The following is an 11632-nucleotide window of genomic DNA, read 5'->3' on the forward strand; positions in this document are numbered from 1 at the left end:
GAAGAACTGGTATAACAGTTTAAAGGACTTACAAAGGATTTTATTAACCCTTTGTGAAACTAAATAGTTTTTATTTATTATAAATATATAAAGCTATTACAATTATAAAGTATTATATTTTATTGATATTTAAACTCAATTTTATTTAAAAATTTTACTTTTTAATTAATTTTATAGAAAATTTGTAGTTATTAATAATAACAGTTTTTAAAGGGATAAAAAACTGTTATACACACAGTGTTGTATTGTGAAGCATGCGCAGTTTTAAATTTTGAGTTTTATTTGACACTTGTTGATATGTTTTTGAAACACATATGATTAAATTTGTACATACTGAACGATTTAAAAACTTCATACATAATGAAATGTTTAACTTTTTTTTTTCTACAGAAATTTGAAATTTTTAACACCAAAAACCCGTTTATAAATTATCAACTTCTATAGTTTCCAGATGGATATCTGTACTTTGACTGATAATTTTAATTTTTTCAACCCTAACGCCTTTAGTTTTCATAAGAAATTATTTTGTGGAAACAAACTCTAGTTCCATAAGAGTGAAAATCCCGACTTTTAAAAAAAGTAGAAACCCAGATACCAAAGCACATTTTTCCATCACATCATGCTACAGTTATCGTGTAATAAAGATTTAAAAAAACTTTTTTTGGCCGCGTCTTATAATATTCTGAAACCTGTTTCGTATTCAGCCCAACTCAATACTTTAGAAAAACATATTTTAGGTTCTAGAATAAAAATTAGTTGTTAGCCTGTTTCTTTACATTGTGCCTATACTTTCAAGTTATTTTTCTAAGTGTAAAAATTATAATTGCGCAGGTGTGAAAATTTCAGTGTTGCTAACTATAATCTGTGGCATTTGAATGAATGTAGCAAATATCCAACATTGTATATGGAGCAATCTTTTTATTTATTTTTAATTAAAAATGTTTTTGAATAACACAGGCCAAAAAAATGATAAAATGTCGAAACCCAGAGACTAAAGTATCTTAATCGTAAATAAATCAGTTTTAAATTTTGACACGATATCGGGATTAACTTTTTCCGTTTAGTAAAGGTAAGACTAAAAAGTGTTTCTATTAAACTTCCGCCAAAAGAAAAAAATAAAATTTTCACAAGCTAAATTAGACCAAAAACCGCTAAATTAACAGCATTGAAAACAAAGTTATGCCAAAATACAAACATTGCGTTAACTTAAATAGAAAATTCCATTTTTTGAAGAAAGAAAAAGAATTTTATGGAAATAATATCTTGAATTTGACAGTCTCCCTGTATTTCCCCTCTTATGTTATCGACTTGAAGTTATTTGCCGTTAATAAGCTAATACGTCACGGAACGTACCGTAAAAACTAACTAGACATTTATTTTGAAATCCATGTATGTATGCACATGCATACGTTATATTTTTGTTTATCAAATTATAATCTTCTGCATTTCAGCTAACGATATTTAAGAACTCGAAAACAAACAGTCTTCAAATATTTTGCAAATGTGTCTGTCAGATTGATTTGACAAAGCGTTCAATACATACAAACAAAAATTATCAAAATATTAAACAAAAATACCTAACTAAATGAAAAAATTTGGCAAATGTGTAGATAAAAACAATTTATATTAAAAAAAAATAACTTTTAACGTTATTAAATAATAATAAAACAGCAATAATTCATTTATTTTTATCTGTAAAATATTTTTGTGTAACTATTAAGTAACAATCAAATAAAAAAATGGGTAATAAATCCTCAAGCAATATCTCAACTTATCCCCAACATGACGATCCGGCCTATAGAAAATGTCAAGAATTAAAGGTATGTAATCTTTTATTAAAGTGAAATTATGAATTATGTATCCTTGTCCATTTTTTAGATGGAACGTTGGATACAAATGCACTATCAAATTAAGGAACGTGAACAGGCCACTGAAATCGCCCGTAATAGAGAATTTTTCTATTGGTTAAGTGGTTTCTATATAACTTCCCTGCTGGGTTGTTTTTCATTTTATCAACGCACTCGAAGACCGGTTACATTACTGCCCATGGTACCTTTGTCATTTGTTATGGGCTATTACGGTGATTTAGCTTATGGCAGTAAGATACATCGTATTAAAGGTAAGAGGGAGGGGGGGGAAAAGTGCATTTGTTTTGTTGTTTTTTCTTGGCACTGTAACAATTTATAGATTTTTTTATGGTTCACCAAAAAGTTACTATGATTTTAAGTTGAAGGTCGTTGTATTTTTGGTAGATTTTATAAAATTTCTGTAATCTTACTTAACAACTAACTGCATTTGTCTTTGTTGTAAAAAATAACAATGCATATTTGTAAGTATGTATACCAACATAAGTCATGTAAATATGTTGCATCTTAAATTGACTGCGAATGTTGCATTATCGATTAATCTGTTAAGTCAAAGACATATTTTACGAAGACTATTTTTTACTGCTGGCTTCATAAGTAAATTAGTCTTTTTGATGATTAGTTATTTAAAAACATAACCAAAGGGTTTTACTTAAAAGAAATTAAAGAATTTTATTAAATGTCGTCTAGTCTATGGTGTAGTCTATGGTGTAGTCTATAGTCTAGTCTATAGTCTAGTCTATAGTCTAGTCTATAGTCTAGTCTATAGTCTAGTCTATTGTCTAGTCTATAGTCTAGTCTATAGTCTAGTCTATAGTCTAGTCTATAGTCTAGTCTATAGTCTAGTCTATAGTCTAGTCTATAGTCTAGTCTATAATCTAGTCTATAGTCTAGTCTATAGTCTAGTCTATAGTCTAGTCTATAGTCTAGTCTATAATCTAGTCTATAGTCTAGTCTATAGTCTAGTCTATAGTCTAGTCTATAGTCTAGTCTATAGTCTAGTCTATAGTCTAGTCTATAGTCTAGTCTATAGTCTAGTCTATAGTCTAGTCTATAGTCTAGTCTATAGTCTAGTCTATAGTCAGCTATAGTCTAGTCTATAGTCTAGTCTATAGTCTAGTCTATAGTCTAGTCTATAGTCTAGTCTATAGTCTAGTCTATAGTCCTAGTCTAATAGTCTAGTCGATAAGTCTAGTCTATAGTCTAGTCTATAGTCTAGTCTATAGTCTAGTCTATAGTCTAGTCTATAGTCTAGTCTATAGTCCTAGTCTATAGTCTAGTCTATAGTCTAGTCCTTAGTCTAGTCTATAGTCTAGTCTATAGTCGAGTCTATAGTCTAGTCTATAGTCTAGTCTATAGTCTAGTCTATAGTCTAGTCTATAGTCTAGTCTATAGTCTAGTCTATAGTCTAGTCTATAGGCTAGTCTATAGTCTAGTCTAGTTAGTCTAGTCTATAGTCTAGTCTATTAGTCTAGTCTATAGTCTAGTCCTATAGTCTAGTCTATAGTCTAGTCTATAGTCTAGTCTATAGTCTAGTCTATAGTCTAGTCTATAGCTATTAGTCTAGTCTATAGTCGAGTCTATAGTCTAGTCTATAGTCTAGTTATAGTCTAGTCTATAGTCTAGTCTATAGTCAGTCTATAGTCTAGTCTTAGTCTAGTCTATAGTCTAGTCTATAGTTAGTCTATAGTCTAGTCTATAGTCTAGCCTATAGTCTAATCTATAGTCTAGTCTATAATCTAGCCTACAGTCTAATCTATAATCTAGTTTATACTCTAGTATATAATCTAGTCTAAAGCAAAAATATCATGGAAAAATCTTTATCTTTTGGAATTTTCCTCATTGCACCGTTATTTTGGTTCCGATTTTGGTGATTTTAAATAGAAAACTTCTCAAAAGTATGTCTGGTATTATACACGATTTGTATAATTGTGAGACCTTAAAATATTGATTTCAACAAACATACGGACTGATAGACATTGCTAAATGGACTTCGCTACTTACAAGGACTCTAGGTAGCGAATATTTTTCATCTTCAACAAAATATATTGGAGAATTCAGAATACAATTAGTCTTATGCGAATTCAATCAATCATATTTATGGAATATTCTACTAACCACTTGTATATATAATAAATCTTAAATTGTAAAAGACTTTTTTCAAAATTTTATTTGCCTAACTCTAAATTTACTAATATTTATAAATAAACATGTTGTTTCATTATTTTAATTAACATATTATTTTTCAGATTTGACTGTTACCAAAATTATAACCGATTTGGGTTTACTAGGCCCATTTTTGGGTGTACCACCGCCCCCAAAATGAATCTGATCTTTAAACTTATTATTTGAGTTTTGTTTAAAAAAACAGAATATTGTGCAGCTTTAAATAACATAAGTGAACAATTGAAATAATTGTTTCAAATAAATATACTTTTTTACAAATAAAATTTTAATAAAAAGTGGGTTTATTTTATATGTTTTTTAATATAAAAAAATATGTTTTTTTTCACACAAATTATGTTGGATATTTTAATTTTTAATTTATAATTCTAGCTGAAGCCAATATGATAATGGAACATGAACCAGAACTATTGCATTGGCCTGGTGGTCTACCCACAGTGGCCACGATTGATGAGGCACGTGTCGAGGCTGAAATGGAAAAGAAAATGCATCCCCACCACTCATAGACTCTAACAAATGATGAAGATTCAAACAGCTTAATAATTCCCTATGATGCTCAAGTTATACTATTTTTAATTAATAATTAATGGTATTCACTAAAATTTAAAAAATAATACAACAGCAACAACACGTATATAATACATTAGTTATATTTAGGACAATATTAATATTTCTTAGAAAAGAAAAATTTCCCATATTCATTAATAAGAACCAAAATAATAATTTTAATGCCATTATGAAAATTAGTGTGTGTGTAAGAAAAGTTTCAATCTAAAAGAAAACGTAGAATATTTATTAAAAATTTTTATTTCTTATTCCTCTTGTGGCCATTTATACTTGAATAATATTTATATTTATAGTAATTTATTAATAAATTCCTTAACTTATTTAAATTGTATACACTTTTCACAAAACGCCCTTCTAATACTAAAATTTTTCACTACTCTTTGTGTGAGTTAATATGATCCATGAATAAAATAAAGTAAAAAAAGCCTTGAAACAATTGTTTTTATTAAAAAAGTCTAGATCGTTAGTCTTAAGGGATAATTTTTTCATCAGGTAAAGAATTTTTGTAAAAAGGGAAGATTTATCGAAAATGTTTTATTAAAAGATGAAATTTTAAAAAGAATAGAGAAATTAACCAAAATGTGGACAAAAAATAGCGAAGTTATCGGACATTTTTTAAAAATATAGAATTTATCGAAAAAATTCTATAAAAAAGAGAAGTTAATTAACATTATCCTTAAAAATAAAAGGATTTATCGATAACTTGAGAGAATTTGTAGTAAATTTAGTTTGAAAAGAGAAAAATTATGAAAAATGTTTTATAAAAAGAAAATTATCTTAAAGAACAGAAAAGTTACACCAAATTTTTTTTGCTTAAAAACTAAAATATCGAACAATTCCTAAAAATAGAGAATTTATCGAAAACACTATAGAAAAGAAAAATTAATCAACGTTATCATTAAAAATAAAATACTTTATCGATAACGTGGAAAAATAGAGAGAATTTGTAGAAAATTTTGTTTAAAAGAAGAGAAATGATGAACAATTCTTAATAAAAAGAAAATATCGAAAATTTCTTAAAAGAACAGAAAAGTTATATCAAATTTCGCTCAAAAACCGAAGATATCGAACTTTTTCTGAAAAGAAAGAAGTTATCGAAAATGTTTTTTAAAAAATAGAAATTAATCAACAATCGTTAAAAAAAGAAATTAAAATCTTTAATAAAAATTTATTGAAAATTTAGCTTATAAAGAGAAATGATCAAAAATGTATAAAAATACCAAACTTATCGATAACTTTCTATAATAAAAGGATTTAAGGAAAACATTTTAAAAAATAAAATGTATTTTTTTAAAAATAAGGGAATATTTTGTTATCGAAAATATTCTTAAAATATCGAAAAATATTATTCATTCATAATTTAAAAAAATGTTTTGAATTGTTTTTTATAAAGAGAGAAATTATTGAACATTATTAGGAGAGAATTATTTGTTTAAAATTTTCTTTAAGAGGACAAATGTTATAAAAAAATATAATTTATGAGAGAGTTCTCAAAACATTTATTTTAATCGAAAAAAAATTATAGACAATATTAAATAAAGGAAAAAATCAAGAGAGAATCTAGAAAAATATGAAAATTAATACAAAATTTAAAAAAAAAAGAAAATTAAAAAAAAACAAAATAATTTATTGTCAAGAGAATTTATTGAGACATTTCTAAAAGAGAATTTTTCAAAAATGTTCTTTAAAAAATAGCTGTTATAAAAAATCCTCTATAAAAGTGCATTTATCTAAAGTTTTCTATATAAACAAAGAATTTAAAGAAAATAGTGAAATTTGTTTAAAATTTAAGTCAAAATTCCTTATAAATATAGAAATATTTAAAAACTCTCATAATAATCGTAACACTGTACTAAAACCCACTAACAAACACTAATATTTTGGCAACACTCCGCTACTAACAATACAGTTGGCATCTCCGTTCACATTTTTTGACATTTTCCCAATTCTTACATCACACATTTTCACACACCAACACACATTCGTAGCACACACTCTCGCATGCGTATGTGGACGAATGACAAAACAAAATGAAATTTGACAAAATTCTTCATCGGTTTTCTTCACATCTCTTCTTAATTTGTGGGACATAATTGCCTTCTTTCTCTTTGCATACGTTTCGTGCGTTGATAAATTTTTTCCAACTTGTCGTCGGCACCGTTTTTTATTATTATTTTTTCAATAAAAATTTCATAAGAAAATTTATTGCAAAACAAATATTGCATTTAAACAATTTGTTTAGTGTAAAAAGCGTGTATTAAAAAAGTTATAGTGCATAAATAATACAAATTGCAAAAAAAAAAAAATACCACACACACTTTCTCAAGTTGAGTGAAAAATTTTAGGAAAAAAACAAGAAGAAAAAAAGGCTGGCAAAAAAGGCAATCAAATTAGTAAGAACAAAACAAACGCCAGAAAAAAGTGAAAAGTCTTTTTTAGCGAGCGGGCCAAATAATTATCATCATCACACTGCTCTACACATTCATTCAGTAATAACAAGGAAAAATAACAATTTGTTGCAAAAAAAAAAAAAAAATTGAAGAAAAGTAATTTACAACAGTTAAGAAAATTGTGTCCTACAAATTAAAACTGCTGCTGGCTTGCTGAAAACATTGTAATAATATCTGTGCTGAAAACTTCCGGGTTAAAATTATTGCAAAAAAGCCAATAAAAAGTTATAAACTGCTTGGAAAAAGAGAAATATAAACAAGCAACATAAAGCAATTAACTGTGTGTGTCTGTTTTTTTACAAAATAAATCCAGTTTTGGGCAACACAACTTCTCAACAATTCGCCAGCAAATAGCAAGCAACATCAACATTACCAACATCAACAACATTGTCATTGTTGTCAACGATATTCATTGCTCACCACCACTGCTGTTGTTGAAAACACCGTCGTCGTCGTAGTTGCTGTTGTTACTCCCCATAGAAGATTGGCAGGCAACAATTAAAAATGGCCGCAGTTAATGATTGCTTCAGTATTGGATCCACAGTAATGTGCACGACCTGCTTCAATGAGGAATTTGAAGGAGAAGTGCTAGCATTTGATCACAACACAAAAATGCTTATTTTAAGTATCCTTTTTACAAAAACAAAAACCTATATTAATTTATATAGAGTAAACAAACATATGGGTTGGAAGTTGTGGAATATCTTGGATTATAGCCAGTTATTGCCCCCAAAACTGTTGGTGGTTCCTCTGTAATAATGTAAAGATACTGCTTTTGGTAACCCTGCAGTTTAACAAGAGAAAGTTGATTTATTTTTTTTTTGCAATTTTTATATTTGTATTTCTTTTTTGTCTCTATTATTATTGTTGTTGTTGTTTTTTTTTTGCAAAGACAATTGTAAAATGTCAATTCTAAACAAATTTTCTAGAATTCTATCTTTTGTTTCGAAATTTCGTACCTGAAGACAAAATTTAAGATTTAGGTCTTATCACTTTTAAGTTTTTTTTTATAGATGTTTTTATATAAATCTACAAATTCAGATCAATCTGTGAGTTATACAATGTGACCAAATAAAATTATCACAAGATCTTTCAATGCTCACAATCAAATGTAAAATAAATAATAGACTATTTCACATTACTAAATAGTTGAAACTATAAATGATCTTCAACATGAATACTATGTATGTATTCGAAAAAAAACTTTCGTCAGTTTAAAACTTCTTTAAACATTCTATAATTAGTCTATATTCAAAAAGATTTTAAGTTATGAATTGTTACTTCCGGATTATGAGGAAAAAGTGCTACCAAAATATTTTTTTTTTGCTAATGACTGAACGCATCTTCATCAGTCATACTTGTCCAAAATTTAGCAAAAGTATGAACTGAAGTGTTTTCTGTACGATAGAACTCTCGACAACATTGAAGCTTTTATAGCAGCTTACATTAGGCTCTATGAAGATCCTTTAAATTGATTGACCTAAATCACCTAAAGTAACAAAATAAAAGTTGCCCTATAGACCAAGGTAATTTTGTTTGAAGGGTATAGCAGCTCTAAAACCGAATCTTGCCTTAGAATTTCTACATCTGATTTTCTTTTTATTTAAAAAGTTCTGTTATCTCTTCAAACTTACTTGAGATTTGTATCTTAACCCAAAGATTAGATATTGTTTTAAGCTTTAGATTTGAAGATCACTTACTTACTTACTTACTTACTTACTTACTTACTTACTTACTTACTTACTTACTTACTCACTCACTCACTTACTTACTTACTTACTTACTTACTTACTTACTTACTTACTTACTTACTTACTTACTTACTTACTTACTTACTTACTTACTTACTTACTTACTTACTTACTTACTTACTTACTTACTTACTTACTTACTTACTTACTTACTTACTTACTTACTTACTTACTTACTTACTTACTTACTTACTTACTTACTTACTTACTTACTTACTTACTTACTTACTTACTTACTTACTTACTTACTTACTTACTTACTTACTTACTTACTTACTTACTTACTTACTTACTTACTTACTTACTTACTTACTTACTTACTTACTTACTTACTTACTTACTTACTTACTTACTTACTTACTTACTTACTTACTTACTTACTTACTTACTTACTTACTTACTTACTTACTTACTTACTTACTTACTTACTTACTTACTTACTTACTTACTTACTTACTTACTTACTTACTTACTTACTTACTTACTTACTTACTTACTTACTTACTTACTTAACTTACTTACTTACTTACTTACTTACTTACTTACTTACTTACTTACTTACTTACTTACTTACTTACTTACTTACTTACTTACTTACTTACTTACTTACTTACTTACTTACTTACTTACTTCATAACATACTTACTAGACAACATTTTATACCCCTAATTTCAGTAAACATATCTACTGAGTTCTTTATATTTTTAATTTAAAAAAACCGTATTTCAAACATTTTAAAACCTTGGTATCTTTCCTTAACCTCAATATTTAACTATAATAGAATGTCGTTCAAAGAATGCTGAAAATTTAAATGATGTTCATGTCTTGAATCTATCTCTATGCAGCAATGTTCAAGTGGTCAAGGAGTGTAATGGTAACTATGTTGATGATCCCCAGAAATTGAATTTGGAACAAGTAAGTAAAACAAACAACAACAGCAAATATATAAGTGACCTAAAATAGTATAATATACTAAAATTATTATTTTTTTAAGTTATAAATATGTGCTTAATAATAGTATTTTCTTTGTTTTTTTTTTTAGTTGAAATTACGACTACGCAAAACAGTGCAACATCGACAAACGTATCTCAAGTCGAAAAATGCTGATGTTAGCCCAGAGGCACAAGAATTATACAGAGTGATTGCTAAGCAATTTAAGGTTTGTTTTGAATGTTAAACTATGTACACATAAGGCAGAGAATATAGGTTTAAATATTAAAGTTTTCCTTGAGATTTTCTAAAAAATGTACGAATATTATAAAATTATTGCTTTTATTTATTTGAGTCCAACAACTCCTTATATGTTCAAAATTAAAATTTTTTAACGGTTAAATATCATTCTTTTCAATCCTTATGTGTGCTTTAATATTTAAATTTAAGTTTATAATAATAGTTATTGATATTTTGTTTTCGAATTCCAGCATAATGAAGTCTCTTGGCAAGGTTTAAATATACAAATATTTAATGAAGTCACCATAACACCACCATATAGGGCGGAAAACGTTGTCTCAACATCAAATAATAAAAGTTTATGCAACTATATTAAGAAAATGGTAAAAACTAGATGTGATGATGATTTATAAATAAAGAATTTTTCTATATAAATATAAGAATTGATTTTATTTAACATACTTTTGTCCATTCATTACATTACTATTATATTTTTTCATTTTTATTATTTTGTTTATTTTATTTCTTTCTTCTGTTTTTTTTTTAGATTGAAAATTTTATTATTAACAGAGCATCATCGCAAGATAGTAATGTTGTTGCTGTTATGGGTAGTAGTACTTCGTCAGCTTCATCACCAACATCTGCATCATTGTCATCAAGTAATGCGGCAGCCGGTTCACCAGTGCCTGCTAATTCATAATAATTTAAAAAATAAAAAAGTTTTAAAAAACAAGAAACAAAAAACACCAAGAACAACAACAATAAAACAAAACAAAGTAAAAATATACAAAAAAAGAAAACAAAAACTACAAACTCCAAATATTTTTCATTAACATCGATGGAGCACAAGAGTTATGTAAATAAAGTTGGTTACTTCAGTAAATTAAATTTTTTAGTACACTAAAAGTGACATCTATGTGTCAATTTATGCTATCACATACAAAAATGCAACTCTGTGTAAAAGTTTGCTTGTTATCATTACTTAGTGAATATACAAAGAAAGCAGAAACCTGTGCCGATTCGGCTCAAAGCCAAGTCGCCGATAAATCCCGATTTTAAAATATTTGTTCCAAAATTTTTTGTTGTAGGCTGACAGCTGAGTTGAAGCCGCCGCTGAAGTTTTTGTGTCTGCTGCCGCCGTTGTTAATGTTTGTCGGCGCAGGTCTCTCAATGAAAGCCGCTTTTATTTTTTTGGGAAAATTTGTTAAAAATTAATAATTTTAAAAGAAAATAACTTATAACAGACATGGAAGAAGTTCAGCGACACAGTGTTCATACATTAATATTTCGTTCCTTGAAAAGAACCCATGATATGTTCGTTTCAAATCAGGGAGCTTTACCAGAAATTGATGAAAAATTGTAAGTGTATCCATGCTTTTCCTTAAAGGATCATTAATTACAATTAGTTTTTATTGTATTTGCTAGAGAAAAGATTAGAAAATCCATTAAGGCACGTGATAGTTATGGTTTGGTATTCGATCGTGCTGCCCAAGCTGCAGAGGCAAAGAAATATGCTAATGGTAATGCTGGTACAGGTATGGCTGCTTTGGAGGGCCCCGAGAAACCTTTAGCCATTACAGACGGTTCTTTAGGAGCGGGTCTCAACAAAGACAATCTATCTTTAATTGCTGCCAACAACAAAAAC

The 11632-nt window shown here is 27.7% G+C and overlaps 3 protein-coding genes across 4 annotated transcripts in view; all 3 read left to right on the plus strand.

Annotated features, from left to right (window-relative positions):
- The first annotated feature begins 1474 nt into the window (after positions 1–1474).
- Positions 1475–5031, plus strand: LOC119611342 (plasminogen receptor (KT)-like). Of its 2 annotated transcripts, none has more exons than XM_037966886.1 (3): positions 1475–1820; positions 1879–2119; positions 4422–5031. In XM_037966886.1, exons 1-3 carry the CDS (start codon positions 1740–1742, stop codon positions 4553–4555), a joined length of 456 nt encoding a protein of 151 aa, XP_037822814.1. In that variant the 5' UTR covers positions 1475–1739; the 3' UTR covers positions 4556–5031. The 2 variants fall into 2 exon arrangements, with proteins under 2 accessions (XP_037822814.1, XP_037822815.1); XM_037966887.1 differs by lacking the exon at positions 4422–5031 and adding an exon at positions 4115–4315 and having other exon boundaries at positions 1477–1820.
- A 1672-nt stretch (positions 5032–6703) lies between these two features.
- On the plus strand, positions 6704–10778 carry LOC119611336 (LSM12 homolog A-like). The gene is made up of 5 exons (XM_037966880.1): positions 6704–7691; positions 9599–9732; positions 9860–9976; positions 10239–10370; positions 10535–10778. Exons 1-5 carry the CDS (start codon positions 7571–7573, stop codon positions 10685–10687), a joined length of 657 nt encoding a protein of 218 aa, XP_037822808.1. The 5' UTR covers positions 6704–7570; the 3' UTR covers positions 10688–10778.
- Positions 10779–10929: 151 nt separating this feature from the next.
- The window catches only part of LOC119611335 (pleiotropic regulator 1-like), a 1872-nt gene continuing 1169 nt past the window's right edge, over positions 10930–11632 (plus strand). The window contains exons 1-2 of the mRNA XM_037966878.1: positions 10930–11346; positions 11413–11632. The exon at positions 11413–11632 is cut by the window's right edge and continues 1169 nt beyond it. Coding sequence (XP_037822806.1) covers positions 11234–11346; positions 11413–11632 — 333 coding nt within the window. The 5' untranslated portion in view covers positions 10930–11233. The remainder of the gene's footprint in view (positions 11347–11412) is intronic.

Source organism: Lucilia sericata, unplaced genomic scaffold (genome assembly GCF_015586225.1).
Source record: "Lucilia sericata isolate MDLA Ls3-8-SP2 unplaced genomic scaffold, ASM1558622v1 Contig001423F_arrow, whole genome shotgun sequence".
NCBI lineage: Eukaryota > Metazoa > Arthropoda > Insecta > Diptera > Calliphoridae > Lucilia > Lucilia sericata.

What these genes read in the sequence shown, in the direction of transcription:
- LOC119611342 (XM_037966886.1), top strand. Translation starts at nt 1,740, where the DNA reads ATGGGTAATAAATCCTCAAGCAATATCTCAACTTATCCCCAACATGAC. An exon ending in GAAAATGTCAAGAATTAAAG is followed by an intron (nt 1,821 to 1,878) that starts GTATGTAATCTT and finishes TCCATTTTTTAG; the next exon opens with ATGGAACGTTGGATACAAAT. An exon ending in TAAGATACATCGTATTAAAG is followed by an intron (nt 2,120 to 4,421) that starts GTAAGAGGGAGG and finishes TTATAATTCTAG; the next exon opens with CTGAAGCCAATATGATAATG.
- LOC119611336 (XM_037966880.1), top strand. Translation starts at nt 7,571, where the DNA reads ATGGCCGCAGTTAATGATTGCTTCAGTATTGGATCCACAGTAATGTGC. An exon ending in AGAAATTGAATTTGGAACAA is followed by an intron (nt 9,733 to 9,859) that starts GTAAGTAAAACA and finishes TTTTTTTTTTAG; the next exon opens with TTGAAATTACGACTACGCAA. An exon ending in TGATTGCTAAGCAATTTAAG is followed by an intron (nt 9,977 to 10,238) that starts GTTTGTTTTGAA and finishes TTCGAATTCCAG; the next exon opens with CATAATGAAGTCTCTTGGCA.